General features: G+C 42.7%; 1 protein-coding gene across 4 annotated transcripts in view; it reads left to right on the top strand.

The window, feature by feature from the left end:
- LOC123767895 (DNA polymerase eta) overlaps positions 1-21588 on the top strand; it is a 33122-nt gene extending 11534 nt beyond the window's left edge. For all 4 annotated transcript variants that reach the window (XM_045757972.2, XM_045757975.2, XM_045757971.2 and 1 more), the window contains 8 exons: positions 1750-1884; positions 3340-3548; positions 4643-4839; positions 4929-5152; positions 5811-5934; positions 12162-12227; positions 14740-14912; positions 15081-21588. In XM_045757972.2, coding sequence (XP_045613928.2) covers positions 1750-1884; positions 3340-3548; positions 4643-4839; positions 4929-5152; positions 5811-5934; positions 12162-12227; positions 14740-14912; positions 15081-16797 — 2845 coding nt within the window. In that variant the 3' untranslated portion in view covers positions 16798-21588. The remainder of the gene's footprint in view (positions 1-1749; positions 1885-3339; positions 3549-4642; positions 4840-4928; positions 5153-5810; positions 5935-12161; positions 12228-14739; positions 14913-15080) is intronic.
- Positions 21589-27625: the final 6037 nt, after the last annotated feature.

Genomic DNA, 27625 nt, shown 5'->3' with positions numbered 1-27625 from the left:
CACATGTGAGAATGACCATAAAGGAAAAACAAGAGATCATTTATAAACATGAAAATGGTATGTGTGTTGTTGAACTAGCTAAGCAGTACTGTATAACAAATCTTCAGGGGAGGAGGAGGAGGCATTAGAGGATGTCCCTTCCTCATTAATTAAAAAGATGTGGGCAGTATGGGAAGAACTGCAAAGTTTTGCTGAAAAGAATCACCCAGATAAAGCTTTAGCAGGCCGTTGCATTGATCTTATTAATGACAATGTGATGTCTCACTACAGACAAGCGTTATAAAGAAAGGAAAAACAGTCTTCAAGAAAATCAATGAGGAAATCATGCAGTGAGTCAGAAACAGGTCCTAGTGGTATGCAGGCAAAACGTGCCAGTGTGTGCATCCTAGAGAAGTCCTCACTGCCTGATTTCATAATGGAAGGGGACTCCCCTTCCAAACGGTAACACCTCTCCTCCTCCCCCCTCCTCGCCGTCTTCCATATTCCAACAGGAGTCATCAGTAAAGGTAAGTAATAATTTGTACATACTTTTGTAGTGAAGATTTGGGTGAATTAGGTATAAAATTTACTTAAGTTAATTTTTTGAGGAGTTGGGAACAGATTAATTAATTTCTCATTATTTCTTATGGGGAAATTTGCTTCGGTTTACGAATTTTTGGGTTATGAACTGGTACTTATACAGGTACCCCTGTATAAGCATAGCTCTCATCCTGTAACTTCAATTAGGTACTTACTCAAACTACCAGTGAATAGGTACACAGAAGCCAGTCAAATGCTTTCATGCTAGGAGTTAATTGAGAGATGTTATTGTCAATTATCACATTATCTGTCTTGTAATTTTTAAAAATTTTTATTAGCAAGATACTATACTGGAGCAATCATAATGCTGGTAATTCTAATAGTTAGAATACTTTTCCAGTTGAGTAAAAATTTGATGACACACATGGTGTAGCTGCTTCCTGGCATGACAAAGCAACCAACCATCTGCTGACGGGTGTCACTTGATGCACCGGGAGTATTGTGGTAGAGGAGGGATGCAGCGGTGTCTGTCTCCCTCTATCCTCCACCCTCACCAGTTTAGAAAATGTTATCATTTAGCATGTTTGGATTCAATAATGCTCGTACAGTATATGTATAATTTTTATACTAAATTGTTTCCAACCAATCGCTATCATATACCATATCAAAATAAAGAATTTGTAATAAATTTTTGGTGAATAGTGTATTTATTTTGAGATTGATACAGTTTATGTAAATTCTGGCCATTACCTAATGTTTATGTCCATCAATAATTGTCATAAAGCTATGACTTTGATATGGAATTGTGCATTATTCACAATTCATTATTCATTATTGATATTCCAATGTGCATTCTATCATATTCAGTATAGTTTAAAATAATAAATACTGTACATAATAAAGAAATTTTCTGTAATATTTTGTTTAATATATGCTTCAGGGGTTATTAATGAAGATATTTTGCTACCAGGTATTTTGCCAGGTAAGGTAAGTAACAAACCTTTATATGCATTATAGTGGATACAGGCCCTCTGTTTTATTTTCCTGGGGTGAGGGGTAGCCTGGGGGCTGAAGGGTCGAACGAAATATCTTATGAAACAAATCGACCTTGTGCTATATAGTTCGTTCAAACAATAACGCACTGTGTAATTACCTAAGAGAGAGGGAGTGTGCGTGTGGGTATATATATTATTTATTTAGTTATAATAAAAATTACATTTTCAATTTCAGGATTATAGCGGTCAACTATGAAGCTCGCAGTTTTGGTGTGAAACGAGGCATGCGTGGAGATGAAGCTCGAAGTAAATGTCCGGACATACAGTTAGTGCAAGTTCCTGTGAACAGAGGGAAAGCTGATCTTACTAAGTTAGTACATAATTACTTGTTCTTGGAGATCACATACAGGAAAACCTAAAAATCTGGCTTATATGTAGATAATGAGTCATAATAACGTGGCTGTCTAAACCACACACCAGAAGATGAAAAGGCAACGATGTTTTGGTCCATCCTGGACAATTATCAAGTCTGTTGTGATAGCAATGAGGGAGGAACGAGCCTGTGCCTCCCTCACTTCCATCACAATCGACTTGATAATGGTTCAGGACTGACCGAAACATCGTCATCTTCTGGTGAATGAAACGGCATTCATCTTCTGGTGTGTGGTTTGATCATCACATATGGCTTGTATCATTCTAGAACTGATCCAGATTGACTGGAAATCTTGTCTCCTAAAATTAAGCCATATTTGGCTATTTACCACCAAAGTTTCTTGATTTTTCTTATATCAAGTGATTCAATATATGTTTATGCATATTTAGATACACAAATAGTATGTAAACAATTATTTTAGTGGGTTGTAATTTTTACTGGAAAGTGTTAAAAAAAATCATTTTAACTAAACTTTTTTAGAGCACACAGGCTGATCATCTAAATGCAATGGTAGCAGAATATGGTTATAGTACTTTATAGTATGTACAGGTAAATACTATGCTCAAGCAGGCGGGAGAGATCAGGTGCCAGAGAACATGTTAGGTTGCCGGGTGGGCTGATGGGAGGGATGGGGCAAGAGTAAGATCATAACCAAAAGAAAAAAAGCAGATCGGGAAATGGTTTTTCTCATTGATATATCACAATAGTGTGATTTCTACATGTAATGGAAATTACATCATGATGGGTATAGCTATCATAATTTGTGGTTGTAAAATTCATCTTTCTGGAGCGCATTATTCTGCCTTTCCAATGCCTTTTGTGACCCATCTTCACTTTATCATGAGGGTGGCTCCCCTCTCTGTCATATAAGAGGAGGGTAGGAACTGTTGTATCTAGGGTTGGGGAGGTGCTGCCTCCTGTTGGCAGTGTGGTGGTGCAACCTTGATTGTTACTGGTAGATTACAGTAATCCAGAGTTCCAATTGGCAGTCACAAGAGTGGTTAACAAGGAATTCTGGAACAGTGAACAGACACTTAGTTTCATCCAGTCATGCTAGGCTGATACTCTGTTTCCAGTGACACCCAAGTACGATACACTGGTTGCAAGCATGTTGTAGTCCCTAAAGGTGTTGGTGGTACAGTATATACTGTATATAGTTCACAAACATTAAAGCATGCTGGATTTATAGACTATCTATACAGTGGCAGAATAACATTCTTGCAAAGGCTATTTCCAAAACCTCAAATTTAGTGTAAAAAAACAAAAAATATGTAAGATGTTCAGAATTACATGTAGGAAAGGGTGGTTAACATGATTCTCTGAGACACTCCACCCTCAAAGATATGACTTTAAATAATTATATGTTATACATGAGAGTCATTCTTTCTTTAGGTACCGCAATGCAGGGAAAGAGGTGATCAGCGTGTTGTGTGACTTTAGTGACTGCATAGAGAGAGCAAGCATTGATGAAGCATATATTGATTTCACAAATGTAATTGAAGGAAAGATGAAACAGTTATGTGCAGATAAAATAACTCCAGATGTACTGAAGTCTACCTGGGTAATTGGTTTTGACAAGGCTGAATGTGAGGATAAAGAAGGTAAGCTATCAAGTGTAAGATGCAAAGTAAATTGAATTTTTTTATATTGTCTTTTTCTGTAAAATAAACTTAATATTATGTTTCATTTAACTTTCAAGAGGTGAACATAATGTACTTACTTTACACTGGGATGCATTCTGAAAAAATAAAGCGTGTGAAATTCAACACGCCTTTCTGAGCTGTTCCCTCGGTGTGTTCCTTGAGTAAGCTGCATATATGGGTCCATACAGGTACATTTCTCTTGTCAGGCTCTAATGCCCTTGGCCAAAAACATTCCAAATACAGTAGTCCGATCACAGAGTTGGGGAAGGGGAAACTGTGGTGAATCTAACTTGAACTACCACCGAGAGGCCAACTCAGTCTCTTGCAAAGGAAAGAACAATAGACTTGACAAATCCTACCCAAGCAGAAAATTTAAATAAAATGTCAATTATCGTTCTGCTAACTATTGAATGAGCAATTGACCACATCCCCCAACTGCCACCAGGTGATAGCACAACAGGATCAAAGGAGGTGGGAACGTCATTTATTGACCACGCCACCCAAGCATGCTTGGGAAAGACGGAGCAAAAATGTAGAGAAAGAGGGTAACTTAGGAACTGGCTCAGAAAGGAGCCAACTTCATTCATTTGCAGTGAGCTAGTTACATGCCCCTTTTATTTGCCTGTCATATACCCCATGTTGTAGCAATCCAGCTACAACAGATTACATAACTCTAGTTGGGGTAGGGAGGGAGGGAGGGCATTTTGTGTTTGGGTGGCTTGTGAATGAGGCATTGGCTGTCAGGAACCCTTGGGTGGCGAGGGTTGCCATCTGGTTGCATGTGGGCCTTGCTTTCTAGAGAGCCAGATTCTGGTCCTGGCCTCCAGTGCACTTGGGTGGGTCTCAGAGTCATGGTACATTTCCCTAATGCTTGGATTGCCTATGGCTCAGGGAGCTACTTGAATGGTTTATTAGAAAATAGCATTTCCTGCCATTCAACACTAGATTTTCACTGGTGCTGTTAAATATTAGAAAGAGAAAGTATGGAGTACAGTATTATATATAATGGGGAATTGTGTTTTAATGTTATGTGATGAATTACCTATTTACAGATATGCGTCGGAAAGGAATAGAAAATTGGCTGGCTTCATTGTACAATGATGAGGACTGTGCCTTGCCTGTAACCTCTGCTCATCCTCACTGGGACAATCTAAGACTAACTTGTGCAGCAATTCTTTGTGAAGAAATGAGAAAAGCAGTTTTTGAACGTACCAGCTTTAAGTGTTCTGCTGGAATAGCTCATAATAAGGTATGTCTTTTTCAAGTTTTTATGTCCAACTCTTCATTCCTCTTCCTGTTTCGGCAACATATGGTTGTAATGATCACAAATTATTTCAGATGCTTGCCAAGTTATCATGCGGACTTCACAAACCCAACCAGCAGACTGTCTTGCCTCAGTGTCAGGTTGGGGAGTTGTGGGAGAATATGGAAGTGGGGAAGATTCGTAATCTTGGGGGCAAGCTTGGAGCCTCTGTGACAGACGAGCTCAGCTGTGTTACCATGGCTGATCTTGGTCGACTTTCCCTCCAGCAGCTGAAGGGAAGATATGATGATAAGACAGCGTAAGTTGCACTCATCTGCACTTGCTCGTGTTTTTGGTTTTTAACTATTATAGGAATATTGTATTTGTTTCTGTGCATAATTGAGTGAAGAAGATTTTTCCTTATACTGTAATACATCTTGTTACTGCCCCTTTCTATTTTGTCTGTATTTCATGCAGTTCTGAAACTATAAAATATCACATTACTGTATAGTATTTAGAACTTTATATTTTGAAATTATTACAGAAAGAAATTGCTGAATATTGTTTTCTAAACATAGGAATAAAGCAATTTGAAAGTAAAACTTTATCTGGCTTGACTTTCTCTTCCCTGATCTGGCTAATGAGAATTATCCTCTCTATGATAATGGCATAAAACTGAATCTAAAATTCTGGAGTTGCTTAGCTATGAAGTACCTATTGTATTTGCTATCTTTCATATAATGATCAAATTACATCACAGAACTTAATGAATTACAACAAAATTAATGTTCACCTTGAGCTTCGTGTCATAAGATAATGCATGTCGTTGTGGAGAAGCAACCTTAAAATGTAATTTAATTGATCAATGATGTTTCCTATTTAAGAAAATGTGAGGAAATGTGTTTGGTGTTCTTTATATTGTATTTGTATTTATAAAATACACCTTTTATCGTTTACAAGATCACACTGATTCACAGGTACTGGCTTTATAATCTTGGGAAAGGAGTGGACAGTGAGCCTGTTATTTCACGCCAGCTTCCGAAAAGTGTTGGTTGTGGAAAAAATTTCCAGGGAAAAGAAGCACTAAATACGAAGGAGAAGGTAAGTAATGCATAAAAAACATATTCTCTAATATCCTGCAGATAGACCCTAACCCTCCTGTAGTGCTCCTTATCTATATTCTTCCACACACCCTTCAATGTGTTTCTTGGTCCAATTTCCTCTTGCAGTTCTGCAATGTTTTTGAACATAGTGATGCAGTGGTCACTAGCTCCTAATGGCACCTAATCTTCCTACATCTATCTAAGTGCTCTACATCTTCATTATTTTGGGGAAACACATTGTTTCATCTACCTTGTAAAGATAATTTATTGACCAGTATATTTTCCTGTGAATAAAAGCCCCGAGTATTAGAATCTGCTCACACTTCACTTACCAATGTCTTCATTATTTTCAGGTACTGTATGTTTATTTGCATTTGTCTTATTCCTCTGTTAGCCTTCCTGTATCGCGTGGAGGGTTGTAGATAACTCCTATCACTATCTTCATGGTCCCCATTGTTACCATACCTAGGATGTCGTCCTGATTAGTTATCTTCAAAATCTTTTATTTCCTCATAGGTCCAACATTGTTGTATCTCTAGGGCTACATTTACATATCTCCTGGGGTAAAGCTCAAGAATTTGTTTATTTTTTTGTTGTGATTTTGTATGGTCCTTACCATGGGCCAATGGCCCTTACCAATGGGTCAGTACCATTGTTTGGGTGGGTTTGGGCTCCAGATAGCTATTTGTAGCCCTTTTGGGCTATTTGGAGTTGGATGAGTTTTGGGCAGGTGGTGCATGTGGCAGTGAGGCTATCATTACATGCTCTTCACTTTCTTCTCCTTTCCTCCCTCTTTATTTGCTTGAGGAAGGGTGGAGGAGATTGTGTTTTTTCCCAGTAGGTGGTAGGAGCTCTCTGCTATGTCTTTTGTACTCCTGTATTAGGGTCAGATTTTTGTTACCACGTGACTAATTTGTGAAGAAGGCCATTCCTTCTTACAGGATGAGGGAGGATGGATGGTGACTACCCAAAGGTGGCTGCTTGGTTGCCCTTGGTTTACACGCTAGATGGAATTTTCCTGCAGTTTGAATCAGTGCTTTACCCACCTGTCCCATTTGAATTTGGTGCCTACTCCACTTCTTCTAGGGTTTTGTTCTTTACCCTGCATGTAGGGACAGATGTTCCAATTTGTAGCAGGCTCTTCCAGTTCTGTCTTTGTTCTGATCAGGTCCCTGTGGCCTCTGTTGTTCCTGCTGAGAAATGGGAACTGCTTTTAAATGACACCCTTTGTACCTTAAATTGGATTCCTCTGGCTCTACCCGTTTCCCTTATTTCCATTATTTTCGAGACTAGCTGACAATTATTGTTTTTGAGAGCACTGCATGGTGGTGCTGTGATGCAAAGTAGCATTTGGAAGGGTGGCTTTGTGTGCACCATATTTAAATTAGCTTTATAAAGATCATTCCTGGGAGGAATATATCTTCACCAGTGTATCCCATGCACCAGTTTGACCTGGCAGGAATGTATGAAAATATCCCTCGTGGTGTGAGGCATTATTTCTTGCTCATAAAGGAGTTTTTATTATAAAAAAAAGTGTGTACTCAAATACTTTTCTGAGGCGAGCCCTGTCGGCTCCCTGAAGCTAACGAAATGATATCCGCTATATTAGTCAAGAGCATCAGTTAATTGGAGTTCTTTGCCTACCAGGAACCAGGTCCTACTACCAGGTCTTATGAACACTCCACTTTGTGAGAGTATAATCATGTCTGCCATTAGGAGGAAAACCATTACAAACCCCAACTGGTTTGCAACCCAAGACCGAACAGAGTCCAAACTTCCCCCCCCCCCCCAAGAGGAAACAACAAACATGCAAATATCTACTCAACCAACACACCTGCTAGTTAGCGGCATCCTGGAGGGGGAAGGGGGGGCCCTCGCCAAGGCAGCCCAAGTGCTGATATTGGCAGTTTGATGACTGATGTCATACAGAGCAGACTTCATCTCTGGCCTCATTCTCCTATCTGGATTTTACCCTGTGTGGTTGTTTCAGGTGTTCTAGAGTACTCGGACTGCATGTATCTAGGGCTTCCTTTCCTAGGCACCCGGTAGGTGCTTAGGGAAGGAAGGCACTATTCATATTGTTTACATATTGCATATTCAAGGTTTACTTGCATATTCAAGGTTTACTTCCCTGGGACGTTCAGGATTTCACTCTCATTAAGGTTAGTGTCACTAGTCATTGACCTTGCTCTTGGGGTTCAGTGGGATTCGTCGGGCTCTCCGTCTGGCCCTGGGTAGGGAATGTTTTAGTTACTGGTTGGGGCACGGTGTTAGCATAGCTTGCATAATCCCGGCATCCGTGACTTTCTCTGGCTTCAGGTTGTTTGTGGTGTTTTTTTCGAGGATTTCCGGTTTTTATTTCTATTTTCCTGGAGGTTTGCTTAGCTTCCAATTAGGTTTGCCTATGTTGTGTTTGGTGCTGCTCGTCTGGGCCCTCCCCGAGGTTCCACACACGACTTCCTGGGTTCAGTTTGCCCAGTATTAGATGGGGTTCAACCGGCTTCGGCTACATCAGTGCCTGGGCTTCTGTCAGGATTCCTCCTCCTGTGGGTCCTGGTAAATTTCTTGAGGCTCGGTGCGGCTATGGATATGTCTTTCAAGTCCCCTTTCGCTTTGTGAGAGTTTGAGGGCTGCTCGTTACCCCTTGTTGTTCAAGGGTAACGAGCAACCCTTATTACCTTTGAACAACTCGAGGATTGTTCTCTCTTCCCGGGGTGATCGTGCTATGGCTCGGGCTTCGATAGCTCGAAGTGGGACATTGGTGCTAGCTTCTGAGCCCGTGTTTCCTCTGGGGCCTTCTTCCTCTGATCGGCCCAGTGGTCGCTCTGCCCGAAGGTCGTCTTCTCTGGGGTCGCATTGGCCCTTATGCAGGTTGCCCTGTTGACGAGGCAATGGGGCCATGACTGGTCCTGTTTGCCCATGCTTGGTCCCACGATTTGTGGACATTTTGGGTTGTGTCTTTTGGTCTGTGGTGGCGTTGGGCAGCTCCTCCTCTGGGGGGGTTCGGGGCTGGTGGGGCAGGCTTCCTCCCCATCGCTTTGTCGGGTCATCATGGAGTGGGTGTGGTTGGGGGTGGTCAAAACCACCGTGTCCCTCAAATGGGTTTTTAGCTTGTTACCAGTTCCAAAACAGGACTGTGCGGATCTTCGGTTCATTCTGGACTTGTCCCATCTGAACTGTTGGATTCCTTATACCTCCTTTCAAATGACCACTCTGTCCCTGGTCCGACTTCTTCTCGATCCGGTTGCTTGGATGGTGTCCCTGGGCCTAAAGGACGCTTATTCGCATGTTTCTATTCACCTGGGGTTCAGGGATTGGTTAGGTTTCATGGTGGGATGTCAGGCTTACCACTTTCATTTCCTACCATTTGGGCTGAATCTGGCACCTCGCATTTCTACGCATCTTACCCGGGTTGTGGTGACCCGTCTTCGTCTGTTAGGTGTTCAGATGTTGGCCTACCTTGATGACTGGTTGGTGTGGGTTCCAAGCCAGTCCGTTTGTCTGCTCACCAGGGATTCGGTTCTTTCCTAGCTTGCCTGATTCGGGTTCCTGGTGAACTGAAGCAAATCCCATTTGGTTCCGTCCCAGGTTTGGACTTGGCTTGGCCTGGTCTGGGATTCTCAGACGGCGTCCATGTCCCTCCATCTTATGGCGTTGTTCCGGCTGCGGTCCTGCTTTCGGCTGTTCTTGGGGAGCCCCAGGTCACTCGTCAGTTGCTCAAGCAGCTATACGAGAGAGTGAACTTCGCTTTGCTAGTTTTCTCGCAGGGTCGGGTTTGGCCTCGGAGGCTGTTGTGGTTTCTTTGGGTCAGTCATTTTTGCTGCTCTCGCAATTGCTGGCTTTGACCTCCCTCGGGGGCCTTGTGTCGGTTGCTGCATCTTCGGCTTCCTTTTTGGGGTTTTCAGGGTTCAGTGCCTTGGCACCTACCCATTCCCTCGCTCAATGTGTTCATGGATGCCTCTTCCCTCGGCTGGGGTTTTGTGACCAGTGCTCACCAGGCCGGTCAGGGTCGTTGTTCTGTTGGGCTCACAGCATGGTGTGGGAGTTCACTGCAGTGTGACTCTCACTGCGGAGGATTCTGGTCGCTCGGGGTTCTGTGATCCAGCTCCATTTGGACTGCATCCCAGTGGTTCATTGTCTGATCTGGGGGGGAGGGGGGTCGCTTCGGTCTGCAGCTCTTTGGGGCTGGTCACTTAAAGTGGCTCTCCTGCTGAGTTCTCGGGGTTTAGCTCTCCGTGCGGTTCACATCTGTGGGGTATGCAGTGTTCTGGCGGATGGTCTGTTTTGGTTCATTCCTCTGTCAACGGAATGAATGGTCGACACCGACTCCTTCAGTTGGCTTTGCTGGACGTTCGGGCACTCAGACATGGACCTCTTTGTGTCGGGTTGGTCTCGACGTCTTCCAGTATATGTGGGTGCCCTTCCCTGACTGTGAAGCTTTTGCGGTAGATGCTTTTTGACTGGATTGGTTGAGATGAGGGTTCCTTTATCTCTTTCCCCCGGTCCAGCTGTTGCTTCGGGTACTGGCTCGGTTTGAATCTTTTCGGGGCAGGGTAGTTATCCTGGCTCCATGGGGGCCAGCCCAGCTTTGGTTTTAGGCGCTGCTTGCTTGGACTCCGAACCTAAGAGTTTATCCACACCTCTTTAAGCAGGTCGGGTCAGTGAGGTACCTTGTTGGTTTGCCCTACTCTGCTCTTCGCATTTGGTGTTATTAACGTGACTGTATCGCCATTTGTATGGTGATCAGGTGGCATCTCTGAGTGTCCCATCTGCGGTCTTCCTCTCAGCGACAGTATGATGTCTCTTGGCATTCTTTTCGCCATTTCCTGTCCCTTTGTAGGTTGTCGTCCATTTCTGACTGTTGTTTTGTGCTTTTTCACTTGACTTTTTCAGGACCAGCATCTTATGCTGAATACTGTCACTTCTTATTGTGCAGTGCTGGCGGAGCCGCTTCAGCTTGCGTTCGGAATGGATGTCACTTCTGCATATTCTGCAAGCTCTCTCGTGCATTTTGGAAGGTTTGGCCTCTGAGTGTCGGATTGGGGAGCTTCATGCTCTTCTCCAGTGCAGAGGTTTCTGCTCCTTTGGCTCTGAGAGGCATTTTGTTTGTTTGCAGCCGTCGTCTTCTTCTCTGGCGAAGAATGAGACAGCGGGCTTCCGGAGGGATCTGTGGGTTATTGATGCTTGGTTGGTCAGGCTGGGGGTGCATCATGTTTTGTGTCCGGTTGTGGCTCTCCTCTGTTACCTGTGTGCCTCTGGTTCTGTGTCCGGGGACACCCTTTGGATTGATCTGGTTTCCCTCGTTACCTGTTCCAGAGCTCGGGTTTCTCAGGTTGTCTTCAGGGTTATCAAGTATAGCCAGCCTGCGGGTCTATCCTTGTGCCCATGATGTGCAGAGGTTTGCAGCTCTTGCTGCGGTTTTTGTCTTGGATCGACATTCGGGCCCGTGGGGTTTTGGAGGTTGAACAGTGTCCTGGCTGCCCATTATCTTCTTAACATTCCGAGCCCTGAGTGGTCATGTGTGGCTTTGGGGCGTCCGTTGCGGCCAGTTGTCCCGTCTCATTATGAGGCATGTGGTGCTGCTGCCACCCAGGTAAGTCCTTTTCACTTATCTGTGGGTATATAGCTTCAGGGAGCCAACAGGGCTCACCTCAGAAAACCAGCATTGAATGTAATGAAACGCCATTTTCTGGGTTAAACCCGGAGGTTTCCTGACAACCTCCCTCTCTCCAGTTGGCGGTTTGTTGTCAGTCTACGAACTGCCGGTGTCAATACTCGGGCCTCCTGGTTGGGGCCCCCTCCCCTCCAGGGGGAGTCGCTAACGAGCTGAAACGCTAGTTGAGTGGATATTTGCTTGTTTATTGTTTCCTCTTTGGGGCGAGTTCTTGGGCTCTGTTCGGTCTTGGGTTGTAATGTTTTACCAGTTGGGGTTTGTAATGGTTCTCTTACCTTTCTGGGTGATATCCCTGGTCGATGGCAGACATGACTATACTGTCACAAAGTGGAGTGTTTATAAGACCTTGCTCCCTGCACCTCTCTGTGGGAACCAGGTTCTGGCTCGTGGTTTCTGATAGGCAAAGAACTCCAATTAACTGATGCCCTGGACTAATATAGTGGATATCAGTCCATTAGCTTCAGGGCACTCGACCCAAAAAATGGCGTTTCATTACATTCAACGCTGGTTTTTTACCCTAATCTTTCACTGGCTTCTTTTCCACATTGCAGGTGCGGAAGTGGATGCAGAGCCTTGCAGATGAATTATCTGAACGTTTAAATATTGATCAAAACGCAGTATGTTAAATTTTGTGTTATTCCTGTAGAAGTTTTTCAAATCATGTTCTATATGATTAAATATTTCAATCCTAATTAAAATTTCTTAGTCATTAAATAAATAAATAATATAAATATATATATATATATATGTGTGTGTGTGTGTGTGTGTGTGTGTGTGTGCATGCGACGAACAAGCCTGAACAGTCTCCAGACATATATGCAACTGAAAACTCACACCCCAGAAGTGACTCGAACCCATACTGCCAGAAGCACTCTGCAACTGATGTACAGGATCCCTTAACCACTCGACCATCACGACCGGACAAAAGAGGATGGTAGCTGAGGCTAATTCCCCATCCTCCCACCGGCACTCTGATGGTAATCTTGGGCATGGTATTTTATCAAATAACCTCATTCTTTGGGGCACACGTAAAGAACACAAATGCGAACAAGCCTGAACGGTCTCCAGGCATATATGCAACTGAAAACTCACACCCCAGAAGTGACTCGAACTCATACTGCCAGAAGCACACTGCAACTGATGTACAAGATCCCTTATCCACTCGACCATCACGACCAGACAAAAGAGGATGTTGCCCATCCGGTTAACGAGCAGCTTTATCTACGAGTATTTCGAGTAACAAGCGAGCCACTCGCAGCAAATTTCTCTCTATTGACGAGCTTCACCTCTATTAACGAGAAAAACCACATGGTGCTTCCTAGTGTCTCGCGGGTTCTCGCAAATTCTCGGATATCTCCGACGCCAGTGTTGTTGTTGTATCGCACACGACAAGCATCCCTCTGCATTTATTTGCGCTTTTCTTTGTTTTTTGTGGTTTTGTGACTACAATTTGTAACGCATGATGTCGCCAAAGAAGCTGCTGCTGTCATTATACAGATATAACGATAACAGAAACAATCCAGTTCCCCCCACCATTCATCTAGTTTCCCCCACCATCCATCTAGTTCCCCCACCATCCACCCAGTTTCCCCTACCATCCATCCAGTTCCCCCACCATCCACCCAGTTTCCCCTACCATCCATCCAGTTTCCACCACCATCCATCCGTCCAGTTCCCCCCCACCATCCATCCATCCAGTTTTCCCCCACCATCCATCCATCCAGTTTTCCCCCCACCATCCATCCATCCAGTTTTCCCCCCACCATCCATCCATCCAGTTTTCCCCCACCATCCATCCAGTTTTCCCCCACCATCCATCCATCAATCCATCCAGTTTTCCCCCACCATCCATCCATCTAGTTTTCCCCCCACCATCCATCCAGTTTTCCCCCACCATCCATCCATCCAGTTTCCCCCCCACCATCCATCTGTCCAGTTTCCCCCCCCACCATCCATCTGTCCAGTTCCCCTCACAATCCATCTGTCCAGTTCCCCTCACAATCCATCTGTCCAGTTCCCCTCACAATCCATCCGTCCAGTTCCCCCCACAATCCATCCGTCCAGTTCCCCCCAATCCATCCATCCATCCCATTCCCCTCCCCCCCAACCATTCACCATAAGGGGCGCCTGACAGCTGAATGGACTGCGCTTCGGATTCGTAGTCCTGAGGTTCTGGGTTTGATCCCCGGTGGAGGTGGAGACAAATGGGCAAAATGTTTCTTTCACCCTGATGCCCGTGTTACCTAGCAGTAAACAGGTACCTGGGAGTTAGACAGCTGCTACGGGCTGCTTCCTGGGGATGAGTAACAAAAAGGAGGCCTAGTCGAGGGCTGGGCCACGGGGACGCTAAGCTCCGAAATCATCTCAAGATAACCTCAAGATACCATCCATCCATCCATCCAGTTCCTGCCCATCCATCCATCCACCCAGTTCTCCCACTATCCATCCATCTAGTTTCCCCACCATCCATCTATCCAGTTCTCTCACCATCAATCTATCCAGTCCCCTTACCATCCATCCATCCAGTCCCTTCACCATCCATCCAGTTCCCCTCACCATCCATCCATCCATCTAGTCCCCTCACCATCCATCCAGTCCCCCCACCATCTATCCAGTCCCCCCACCATTCTTGCTGTTGTCCTCCCACATAAAAATATTCAAGCGCGATCATCACTAGGAGGGAGACACTTAAACTGTGCATGCCTTGTCCTGCCCCTCGGCCAGCAGAACAGAACCACGCGCTCGTCGACCCATACACGTATCAACAAACTCGAGCACCGAGGCAAACTTCGAGTACCGAGTCAAATTTTTTTGATGAGCTTGAGAACCGAAAAATTAAACAAACGAGGGCATTCGAAAACCAAATTCCACTGTACATATATACACACAGTATATAATGTCTGTCTTTTTTTTATTTAAATTCGACAGTTTTAACTCTAAACAGTAGTTATGTTCTTGATAAAATAAGTCATAACTAGAAATTTTTGATTAGTTGATGCACTGTTATATTTTCTTTAATGCATGGTAGAAATTTTAATCTAGAGAATTTCAAATATTGCTATTGGTAGTGGACTCCTGCACTTTTTATTGTATTATGTAAAAGAAAATTTTGTTTTCACTAAATTTCAGAACAAGCGGCAGGCGAAGACACTAACTGTTAGTATTAGAGTAGATGGCGACGAGCGTTGGTTATCGCTCTCTAGGTCTTGTGGACTCCCGTCTTACAGTGCAGAGCGCATTAGCCAACTTGGAATTTCTTTGATAAAGCACACAAACCAGGCCTTACCTAAAGATCCTGCATGGTAAGTATTTCATACTGGCATAAGAAAAGCGTATGCCAGTATGGGGCAGGTTCATCTTTTTTACAGGAAAAAAATTTGCATTTGATACAATATATTCAAACACTTGACCAAATACTGTTCTTAACTTTCCATTCAAGGCTATATCCAATCACTTTCTTTTTATTTCAGGACACCAGCCATCAAGAATATTAGTCTTTCTGCTGGGAAATTTGAGGACTGGGAAGGATCTAGTTCAGGAAACATTCAGGATATGTTTAAAAAGGTAGCATTGAATAATTCATTAGTATCTCAACAAGAGAGAATGCCTTCCATGCCTTGTGAGGAGGAAACACACGAGACTCACATTGCAAGTACTCCTCAGTTTCTGACCTTAAAGCATTCTGACAAGATTTTAGATGTATGTGTTGGTGGAAGTTTTGAATCTATTAAAAAACACAGCACACAAGTTAAAGATAATTTGATAAATGATACAGCAGTTAATTTGTGCAGCTTGAAAGTTCATGAAGTGACTGCTGCTAATAGAATTAGTACTGAATCCATATCTGAAAAAAGCAAAGGAATGCATGAAAATTCAAACAATTCATTCTTTAAAAACTTCATCTTGAAAAATACAAAAAATAATGAAAATGCTTGCAAAACTTTTACATCTCTAAAAAAGAAAACAGATGATGGAACCTCTGAAATAAATTGTGCTCCTAATAATGCTGAGGTAAAAGAAGCAAAACCTGTGAATACTTGTGATGGGGAGATGGAAGATGAAGATGAGAGTGATCTCGATCTACTTGTTAGTTTCTTAGATAAAGATGCAGAAAATCAGGTCAATTTATTAAATAGTGATGATAAAACTTTGTCTAAAAATAATGTTCCAAATTGTGCTGACACTGATACAAGCCATAGCGCTTGTCGACAAAATACACATTTAATTTGTGAAAGTCCAGATCTCTTTAGTTCAGACGACTCTAAGAGTTCAATTGAGGTATTAGAGAGCAGAGACAGTAAGAGCAAAACTGGTGGGATAAAAATGAGCAGTTCCACATGTAAAGCAACATTGTTATCAGCTCAAGACATTCTTGCTGATGAAAATCCTAGTGATAAGCCAGACAACACTGCAGGTGATAGTGCATTATGTTCACAGGTAGGAAAAAATACATCACCTGCTCATACATTTAGAGAGCAACATGAAGAGAAAAATAAATGCAGCATTTTACAAAACTCAGAAATTTCTGTTGAAGAACTTTTTCCGGACTTGGAGAATTTTGATGCTTCATTGTTGCCTTTACTGCCAAAGAATTTAAGATTTGAGGTAGAAAAGGCAGTTGCACTTCACAAAGCCAACTGTGAGAAAACACCTGACAAAAAGTATGGAATTTTGAAGTATATGAGTGGTAAGCCTTCAGAATGTACAAGAGATGAATGTGAAGTTGAGAATCCTCAGTCTATGAAACCTCTTGCTATTGCTGGGTCGAGCAAAACTGTTATGCCTCAATATTCAATATTTACCAGTAAACAAAGTGAGGACAATCAAACTCGATATACAAAAATACCTTGCAGTGAAAATAATGGTACTGTGAATGTGTGTAACTCTGACAGTTTTGAAAACCCACAAGTGGGTTCCAGCAAAAACTTGGTTCAGTGTGAGGAGTGCAGCTGTTACATTTCTGCATTTGAACTTCCAGAGCACATGGATTACCATGTAGCACTTAAGCTGCAAAATGATATGCAACAAGAGAGAGATACAGCTACAGTTATAGAGAAAGGAGAAAGAAAAGTTAGTCCAATAAAACACAGGCCAAGTAAAGGAAAGAAAAGAGGTAAGACTAGTAAGGTCGAAACATATCTGGAAAGTAAAAAGATTAAAACAATTGATTTGTTTTTCAAAAGATGACATTAGCCTAAATACAACTTTTTCTGAGCTGTTCACATTTAGTTGTTTGATGGGTGACACTTTTGGCATCTATGCCATAGGAAACTTTTCAAATGGTTTTCCCTATTGGGGCTCAAATAAGACCTCTGGCAGTCTAGTATACACAACTGGGACCAGCTGGCAGCACCTGACCCACAACAGTCCCCACAGATGGGGGTTTCCATCCCAATTGTTTGGTGTTGTGGCATCTATGCTGAGTTAGTGAGTGAATATGGTGAGTGACACAACAACGCCTGATGTGTTGTGCAAGGATCCTGATTTGATTTTTTTTTTACACCCAAATAGTAAAATTTGGGTGTAAAAATTCAAATTCGTTTGGTTTTACCTTATTATTTCCTTCATTCTACCAGCTGGGTCCATGGCCCTTTTTATTTTAGACTGTAACATGTGTTTCAGTGGATGCCTTGCTCAGATTTTTATCCATTTGCAGCAAGAGTGTATGGCTGTGGGCTGCTTATCATCTGTCCATGCCCTATCGTCTGTTAGTGGTTAGGGATACTGTGCTAAGTTCTGGCCCGGCAGTTGCTAAGACGGTCTTGTTTGATCCCAAGAATTTGAACTTATAAAATTTTAACTCTTATCCAGCTGTTGAGTTTACATAAAATGTACTTTTTGTTGGTTATTCTTGGCCGAATTAATCATAATTAATCAAAGGGGCGGGATGGCTCGCTCTGTCTGCTCGTGCTTGGTCCTACGATTCGTTGGCGTTTTCGGTCATGTCATCCGGCCTGTGGTGGCTCCTCCCTCTTCGGGGGAGGCTGGCAGGGCAGACTTCTTTCCCTGTACTTCGTCAGGTCATCTCGGTCATCACAGTCCCAAACGGGACTGTAGGGATCTGAGGTTCTTTCCTGGACTTGTTCAGTCTGAACTCTTGAATTCCTTGCCTCTCCTTTTGGATGGCCACTCTGTCTCAATCCAACTTCTTTTGGAGCCGGGTGCCTGGATGGTGTCCCTGGACCTCATGGATGTGTATTGACACGTTGCTATTCATTCGGGGTTCAAGAGACTGGTTAGGTTTCGTGGTGGGACATCAGGCTTAACACTTTTGTTGCCTTTTGGCTTGAATCTGACACCTCGTGTATTCACCTGGTTTGTGGTGATCCATCTACGTCTGTTAGGGGTTCGGGTCCTGGCTTACGTCGATGACTGGCTGGTATGGGCTCCCAGTCGGTCCGCTTGTCTGCTTGCCGGGGTGTGGTTCTTTCCCAGCTCGCCGGGTTCGGGTTCCTAGCGAACTGTTGGAAGACCCGTCTGGTTCCGTCCCAAGTTCGGACCTGGCTGGGTCTTGTTTGGGACTCTCGGACCGTTTCCATGTTTCTCCCTCTGGAGGCATTACTAAGGCTGCGGTCCCACCTTTGGCAAATTTTGGGGGTCCCGGGTTACTCGGCGGTTGCTCGAGCAGTTGTGTGGGAGTTTGAACTTCGCCGTGCTGGTCTAACTGCTGAGTCGGGTTTGGCTTCGGCATCGGTTCTGGTTCCTTCAGGAACGCCTCTTCCGCTTCTCTCGCGATCGTTGGGTTCATACTCCAGAGACCTTGTGTCAGTTCCTGCGTCGTCGGCACCCTCTTCGGGGTTTTTGAGGTTCGGTGCCTTGGTGCCTACCAGAGCCCTCGCTCGATGTGTTCACGAATGCTTTGTCTCTCGGCTTAACCTATACCGTTGATAGGTTAAGTAATAATTGTAAATAAGAAGCAATAAGAAGCTTATCTTAACATACTAAGAAGGTTAGGTGAGGTCGGTGATTTCTATGAAGCTTTAAAAGGTAAACTAAAATATTTACAATAAATTAGTATGTCACATATGCACTTATTAAATAAGCCAATATTGACTATAAGCAAGTGCGAGAACGGGTTGGATGCATAATACTGTCGCCTCATATCGTGTGGCACTGGCGGAGCCGCTCCAGCATGTGTTCGGGATGGATGTCGCTTCTGCCCCGTTCCTTAAGCTTCTCGTGCTTTATTTCACCTCCGGCCTACTCATGTGCCACCTGAGCCGTTCTGGTCCTTGAACAGGGTGCTCTCCTCTCCTTTTTCTTCATTTGTGGTGGCCCCCTTCAGTTTAAGATTGTATTTCCAAGGCTCTGTTTCTGTTGGCATTGGCCTCTGGTGGTTGGGTCGGTGAGCTTCATGCTCTCTAGCACAGGGGTTTCTGCTCTTTCAGTCCTGGTGGTTGATTTGTTCGGTTGCAGCCTTCTCCTTTTCTGGCGAAAAACGAGGCGGCTGCTTTTCGGAGGGGTCCTTAGGTCATTGATGCTTGGTTGGTCAGGCCAGGGGTGCATCATGTGTTGTGTCCAGTTGATTCGGTTTGGGATGGTCCAGTGGCTATTGCTCCCTGTGCCTTGCTGAGGGGGGGCCAGGTTTTGGCTCGTGGTCCCCAGTAGGCTGAACTCCAGACTGATGCCCCAAACAAATATAGTGTACATCAGTCTGACACCTCCAGGGTGTCTTCAGGGCGCCTCCAGGGCTTGCCGAGAAAATAGCGTTTCATTACATTCAACGCTAGTTTTTTGTTCCTAGTTGAATCTGTTACCTGCTGGTCGAGTGAAAATTTATCTCAATCTCGGTAGTCCTCTGACTTGTGGTTTATTATTTCCAGGTTCATTTCCTGCTAAAATATTATTGTTTATAATATTAATGTTTGCTAACGAACTCGCACTAGTTTTGAGAAATTTAGTGGTTTACATTGTTTGGAGAATTCATTTGGTAGTTTTGAGGCTTCAGTTCTTTTGAACCCAGCAGTGGTCTGTATAAGTTGTCTGACATTCTGGATGCTTTCTCAGTGAGTTGGTAGTGTCACCTGCTCTCTGTAAGGAAGAGATAGCCATGTTCTGGCTCTGTTTCCTGGTAGCCTAAACAGAACTCCACGGCTGATGTGACCAAGTATTGGGAAGCCATTTCGCCGAGATAGCCTCAGGGAGCCATCGAGGCTCACACAGAAATTATCATGTAATTATATTCAGTGCTGGTATTTTTATAGATTACTTATGTTTGAATTTAATTATGGTGATTATTATAAATAAGATGATAAGATGATTATTATAAATATGAATTCAATAATTAACACTTTCGCCCGGGCATGACGCAGCATTGCGTCATCCGTTTACTGTCGGTAATACCGGGGATGACGCAGCATTGCGTCATCCACTTTAAATAATCGCCAAAAATCAGGTTTTTATCCGATTTTTTTGGGACTGGTTTTAAAATGTGCGCCGATGTCATCCCATTTTCTTTGTTGAGCCTCGTGGCCCTCAGGTGGCTTGGCACATGCCGTGGGCCCATTGTTTTCGCTCCACTGTTGTGACCAATGTCGCCTCCCCTCGCATCTCAAACGTGTGAACATTTTGGCTATTTTCCGTGGCTATATTTCTTACTGCGGCTTTAGAAACTATCTACCCTTACTCCACGATGGATAGTGATCATGAACAAGGCCCTTCCAGGAAGAAAATTGCGAAAGAAAGGCTTGAAAAGGGAGGGAATTGGGAGTGTAGCTGGAAGGCGTCTGAGCGCTCACTCGCGGCTAACGCGTGGCCCGTCTTCAACTCGTCGGCGGTTGGAGCGTGACCAGGTTTTATATTTTATATGCTAATGTTCCTCTAGAGAATTCTATTGCGAACCCACTGAGACCAAAATGAAAGACCTAGGACAAAAATTGAGGTGACTAGAGTGAAAATAGTGAAAACATTTTATCGCGTTTGCGCGCTCCTGGGTAACTCGTTCGCACTTTCTCTGTTTGCTGCGGGTAATTAGCCGGGCTTTTGGAGTTTATATACATTTAGTGCTGTAGAGAATTCTATTGCGAACACAATGATACCAAATTTAATCTCGTAGGACGAGAATTAAGGTGACAAAGTTGAAGAGAGTATACACTTTTCAGAATTTACGCGCTCTCCCGTGACACCCTGGGTCCCATATCGCACTATTGAGGGGTGGCGTGCGGGGTGAGCGAAAGTGTTAAGGTAATATTGTTGAGACAGGCAGCCTGTGTATATATACATGGTAGGTTTATATTGAGGTGACCCCCTTCCCCATGGTCGAACTACTGACCCTCCCCAGAATGCAACCACATAACAGTTGACTGAGTACTTATTTACTGCTAGGCGAACAGAGGCATTAGATGATAGGAAATGTACACAACTATATCTGTCCCACCCGGGATTTGAACCTGCAAGTACTGTAATGAATCGTGGTATTATTTTTCAGTGTAGCATTTCCGTAAGTTTTGTCTCGGTGCATCCTTTACTGTACTGTATATTGCTAATGAAATAAGGTAAGTGTGACAATAACAATTGGAATATGTCAACACACAAACGTTAGGCTACGTGCCTAATTATAAGCTGGTAAGGCTTGAAAAACATTGCTCCTACCCTTAAAAAGGGGTCATTATCTTAAAATATATTTAAAAACAAATGTGATAATGTACTTTCTGACAATTCAAATATCTGCAGTATCTGTGGGTTGTACAGTCTATTTAAAATAAATATATTTTCAGAATGTTCTGTGTAATTCTCAGCAATTACCTGTACTTCGTACTGTTCGTACTGGTAATGCATTATCCATCATTTGAAATTAGTAGAATATCTGATGTCTTGATGTCAGATATTCTACTGTCACAATGATTTAACCCATTACATATATAAGATGCCAAAAAATATAAACTTGTAAATATGACTACAGTATATATAGTACTGTATCCTTATTATATTTTATAAATCTCTGTACTGGATTGATCCATAAATCTTTGGGACAAATTATTTCTTACATTCTTTTGATTTCCTCCAACAAAATATTTTTGTCTTAATATACCAGTACTTTATATAATATGATGCAATGCAAAAATCACCTATACATTTCAGGAAAATTTTACTTTTTGCAAAAAAAAATAGGGGGGTAAAAAACCCAGCATTGAATGTAATTAAACAGCTTTATGAATGAATCATGGTGGCTCCATGAAGCTATCTCGGAGATTACTTCATGCAAATGGTCACATCAGACTTTAGTTTAGCCTACCAGGGACCAGAACCAAAACCTGGCCTGCTCCCAGAGAAGCAGTGACAACATGCCACCACACTGGGAAAGCATCCAGAAAGTCAAGTGATGCACACAACCACCTTCCTTGCTCAGTTCTGCAGCTGATGAACAGCCCACCGATGAACCAACTAACCAGGTTGAGAACCACCAAGGCTCATCCAGAATGAGCCGTTTCATTACATTCAACACTGGGTTTATGGGGGTGCCTCTGGTGGCTCCCTGCAGGTAACCACAGATAATAAAAAATATATTTATTGGGGATAAGGAGAGGCAGCAACACGGGTTCTACTGGAACCAGGGACATTTATCAAATACAGGGCTGCCCGAACCCCAGCATAATTATCAGCCCAGGGCACAGAGAAGACTGCAGCCAGTGCAGGACACTTGCTCGCATCATGGGCATACGGGTAGACCACAGGCTGGCTAGATCTCATGGTACTGTACATGACCCAGGAAATACAAGCTTTGGAACAAGTGAACAAGTCAAAGGAAATGGGATCAACCAACAAGGCATCCATTGAGACAGAACCGGTGCCCTACAGGTAGCAATGAAGAACTGCCACTGGATCAACCAAGTGTCAATCACTTGTGGGCCCCTGCAAAACCTAGTTGACCACCAGGACTGAATGAATAAAATTTCCCATCTCCGGAGTAGAGCTTGAAGTGTCCCAACTCTACTGCCTGAGCCAAGAGCCAATATAAACAGGTTTGAGAAAGATATCAAGAGCCAAAGGGGAACGTTAAAGCGAGGCGAGGAGAGGAAGACCATCATCTGGTTAAGACCAGGATGGCTTGAGAGGAGCATGAGCTGGCTGGAGGTGACAAACATGCGAGACAACTTGCAAGATGCAAGCAATAGCAACTCCATCAATGATGAGTGATAAGAGGCAACAATATTAAGGATGGCATGCTGATCTAGAAACATTCAAGACAAAAAAGGACAAGGCAGCCTTGACTGAAACCGAAGAAAGATGAAGGGACAGTTAATGGCAAAACAAGTGTCAGGAATCTCATACTGCCATTGCAAGGCAAGATGAAGGTGGGACATCAACAAATGAGCCACCTGCTTACCATACAAATAGCAATAGACATGCATAAAAAATTCCAGACATGTAGTGCAGAGAAGGTCGAACCAGCAAAGTACACTGTTCAGTACATTGTCGGGCCGATCTGCTGAAAGCAAACATGCAGAAAAAATGCCGGAGTTCAGACACCAAACTAGAAGTTGTGGAAGCCTAGTTCGGACTGGCCACTGAAGAGTTAGAAGGATCACCTTCCCAAATATGACTCCAGAGTGGACAGAACCTAAAGCAATAACTAAACTGGGGAAATGGTAAATGCACCTCCAATGATGATATTCTGCATTTGGTGCCTCTGGGTGTCTTGAAAACTGAAATTCTGGATAATTAAATTTTGGGCTAGGTAAGGCTGGTAAAATATGGCTTCTGTAGTTCAGTAGTCAGTGTTGTTGGTTCACAACTGAAAAGTCCCATTTTTAATTCCATGCATAATACACACATTTTTGTTGTTGTTGTTATAGATTCAGCTACTTGGAACAAGTTCCAAGTAGCACGGGCTATGGTGAGCCCGTAACTTACCTGGCACAGGAGCGGGGCAAGTAGCATGGGCTATGGTGAGCCCGTAGTGGACTTACCTGGCACAGGAGCGGACCACATTTTTGGTACATTTCCTAACACAGAGAAATCACACTAACATGACTGCATCAATAAAAAATTCCGTAGGAGCCTTGATGAGGGTTTGAACCTATGCCGTTGGGTGTTCACACTCCCTAGTCAACTAGGCCACGACATGGTATAAGGACTGCAACCTGGAGTTCTACTGAACACAAGGATTTCCTGAGGCTTCTACTGAACACAAGGATTTCTTGAGGTTTCTACTGAACACAAGGATTTCCTGAGGCTTCTTATTTATTTATTTATTTATTTATTTATGCATATACAAGAATGTACATAAGGAATGTGAGGATACAATTATGGTAATTACAGTCTTGTAAAGCCACTAGCACGCGCAGCGTTTCGGGCAGGTCCTTAATCTAAGAAAATTTTAAGGAGGTAAATACTTGCAAAATTTATAGACAAAAAAATGATAACAGATTACATGGAATGAAAAAAAAAAAAAGATGAGAGAAAATTATAGGTACAGTATATTAAAGCACATAGGTAGCTATGATTGATTGCAATGACAGCTTAAAATGGTAGTTGACAACAAATTGGTAGGCACAATACAGCAGAAACAATATAAGATTGATTGCAATGACAGCTTGAATGGTAGTTGACAAAAATTGGTAGTCACAATACAGCATATGGCTAGCACATAAAAGAAGACAGCAATGAACACAATGATAAGGTTGTTTGATATTACATAAAAATTAGGAGATTGGGTACCACTAGGTACAGAGCAAATTAAAGCTCAGTGTAGGAAACTAAATAGATGAAGTTAGGTACTTTTTGGTTTTGCTTTTAAATAAGGCAAAAGTTTTACAGTTTTTCAATTCACTAGGGAGTGAGTTCCATAGACTAGGTCCCTTAATTTGCATAGAGTGTTTACACAGATTAAGTTTGACCCTGGGGATATCAAAGAGATATTTATTTCTGGTGTGGTGATAATGGGTCCTATTACATCTGTCCAGGGAGAGTTTCAGAGCATGGTTTGCATTTAAGAACAGGGTTTTGTAAATGTAGTTGACACAAGAGAATGTGTGGAGGGAGTTAATATTTAGCAAGTTTAGAGATTTAAACAAGGGAGCTGAGTGTTGTCTGAAAGCAGAGTTAGTTATTATTCTGATAGCAGATTTTTGCTGTGTGATGATGGGCTTAAGGTGGTTTGCAGTGGTAGACCCCCATGCACAGATACCATAATTAAGATAGGGGTAGATTAGTGCATAATATAGTGAGAGGAGAGCAGAGTTAGGAACATAATATCTGATTTTGGAGAGTATACCAACTGTCTTAGAGACTTTCTTAGTTATGTGTTGAATGTGGGTGCTGAAGTTGAGTCTCTTGTCTAGGAATAGGCCAAGAAACTTGCCATCATTTTTATTACTGATGTTAATGTTGTCTATCTGTAGCTGAATTGCATTTGATGATTTGTTTCCAAATAAGATGTAGTAAGTCTTTTCGATGTTTAATGTTAGTTTGTTCGTTGACATCCATAAGTGGACTTTTTTTAATTCATTATTCACAACATTATTTAGTGTATGTGGGTTGAGGTTTGAGTAGATAAGGGTAGTATCGTCAGCAAACAATATAGGTTTGAGAATATTAGAGACGTTAGGCAGATCGTTTATATATATAAGAAATAGAAGAGGTCCTAAGATGCTGCCCTGTGGCACTCCAACGGTAATTGGTAGAGTGGAAGAAGTTGTATCATTGATGGTTACATATTGGTGTCTGTCACTAAGATAGGATCAGATGTAGTCAAGGGCAAGGCCTCGGATTCCATAATGCTGGAGTTTAAATAAGAGGTAGTTGTGATTAACAGTATCAAAGGCTTTTCTTAGGTCAATGAAGAGTCCAATCGGAAACTCATTTTTGTCAAGGGCTGAGTAGATAATGTCAAGGAGACTAATGATTGCATCATTGGTACTCTTTTGGGACCGGAAGCCAAACTGGCAGGGGCTGAGTATGTCGAATTTTACGAGGTAGGAATAGAGCTGTTTGTAAATAATTTTTTCAAATATTTTTGATAGAATGGGTAGATTTGATATTGGTCTATAATTGTTTATGTCCGCCGGATTGCCTCCTTTATGGACTGGCGTTACTCTTGCTTTTTTGAGGATATCAGGGAAGGTGTGACACTCTATAGATTTGTTGAACAGTAGTGCTATGGGTGGGGCAAGGGCATGGGAGGCTCTCTTGTACACAATGGACGGAATTTCACTGGTGTTCCCTGCCTTGGTTTTTAGAGAGTGTATGATGGACACAACATCTGCCGGGCTGATTGGTGAAAGGAGAAGAGAGTTTGGATAGCTGCCTGAGAGATATGTGTTAATATGTGTCTGAGTCTGTGGGATTTTACTGGCAAGATTAGCACCAACCGATGAAAAGAAACTATTAAATTCATTTGCCATTTCTAAATCAGTTGACGGTATATCCCCATCCTTGTAGAGTTTTATTTGGTTATGTGAGTGTTGTTTAGTTCCTAGGATACTAGAGATAGTTTTCCAAGTGTTTTTCATGTTACCTTTTGCTTCATTGAATCTATTCACATAATATGCAAGTTTTGCCTTTCTTATGATACTGGTAAGCATTGATGAGTACCTTTTAGCTACTTCCCTTGAAACTAGGCCAATCCTAACTTTCTTTTCATATTCATGTTTCTTGTTGATTGAGTTGAGAATGCCATTTGTGAGCCATGGATTGTTTAATCTTTTGTCAGTTACTTGCTTTGTAAGAAGGGGACAATGAAGGTTGTAGAGGCTTAGAGTTTTGGAGAGGAAGAGGTTAGCTAATGAATTTATATCATGGGTATTAATGAATTCAGAATCCCAGTTAATATTGTGAAGTGCCTCTGTAAGATTGTCTAAAGCTGATTCACTGTGTAGCCTAAATGAAAATTTCTTGCTTTTTGGTGGTGTTATGTCCATGTTCGCTATGAGAAAGGTAGGATAGTGGTCAGTTGTTCTGTCGTAGATTATACCAGATACAAGGGGAGCTTCTACTGAACACAAGGATTTCCTGAGGCTTCTACTGAACACAAGGATTTTCTGAGGCTTCTACTGAAGCCGGATCTTTTTTGCATCTTTGGTTTTACTTTTCAATAAGGCATAGGTTGGACAATTGGTTTAGTTCATCAAGGAGTGAGTTCCAAAGACTGGGTCCTTTTATTTGCATGGAGTGTTTGCACAGATTTAGTTTGACTCTGGGGATATCAAAGATATATTTATTTCTGGTGTGCTCATGGGCTCATTATGCCAATCAAGGAAAAGTTTCAGATCAATATTAGCATTTAGGAACATGGTTTTGTACATGTAAATAGCACATGAGACTGTGCGGAGTGAGTGTATGTTTAGCAAGTTAAGGAACTTTAACAGAGGGGCTGAGGGTTGTCTGAAGACAGAGTTTGTTATAGTTCTGATAGCAGTTTTTTGCCAAGTGATGATAGGCTTGAGGTAATTTGCAGTAGTTGAACCCCATGCACAGATACCATATGTAAGATAGAGATATTAGTGCGTAGTGTAATGACAGGAGAGCAGAGTGGGGAACATAATATCTGATTTTAAAGAGTATATCGACCATTTTTGAGACTTTTTTTGGCTGTTTGTTGTATGTGGGTGCTGAACCTCAGTCTCTTGTCTATGTATAGGCCAGTTACTGATAGAGTTTGGAATGTTATGTTATTGATGGCTACATATTGATGTCTGTCACTGAGATAGGAATGAATTTAGTCCAGAGCAAGGCCTCAAATACCATAGTGGTGAACAAATCCACAAGGGCCGAGATGAGGGTTCGAACCTAAGTCTTGGAGGATCCCCAGATGTACCTTAGTCGACTGCGCCACTGTAAGGTACGAGATTGAAAGCTGCACCCTAAAGTATCGCTAACACCCGCTCTTACTTTCTTATAAATAATGGAAGTGCAGGGGTCTATATAGTAATAGTCACCAGTTCTATCTACATCGAACAAGAAATACCCCTTGGGGTACAATTTTACAAAAAGGATTTTATTTAACAAATACCAGATTTCCTCACACTTCTTAGAACAGGGGGGAAGGGGGGTGTACTTGGATCCACCACAGGAT

This window comes from Procambarus clarkii, chromosome 58, assembly GCF_040958095.1.
Source record: "Procambarus clarkii isolate CNS0578487 chromosome 58, FALCON_Pclarkii_2.0, whole genome shotgun sequence".
Lineage (NCBI taxonomy): Eukaryota > Metazoa > Arthropoda > Malacostraca > Decapoda > Cambaridae > Procambarus > Procambarus clarkii.
The sequence above is the reverse complement of the archived record's forward strand: the minus strand, read 5'-3'. Positions and strand labels throughout refer to the sequence as shown.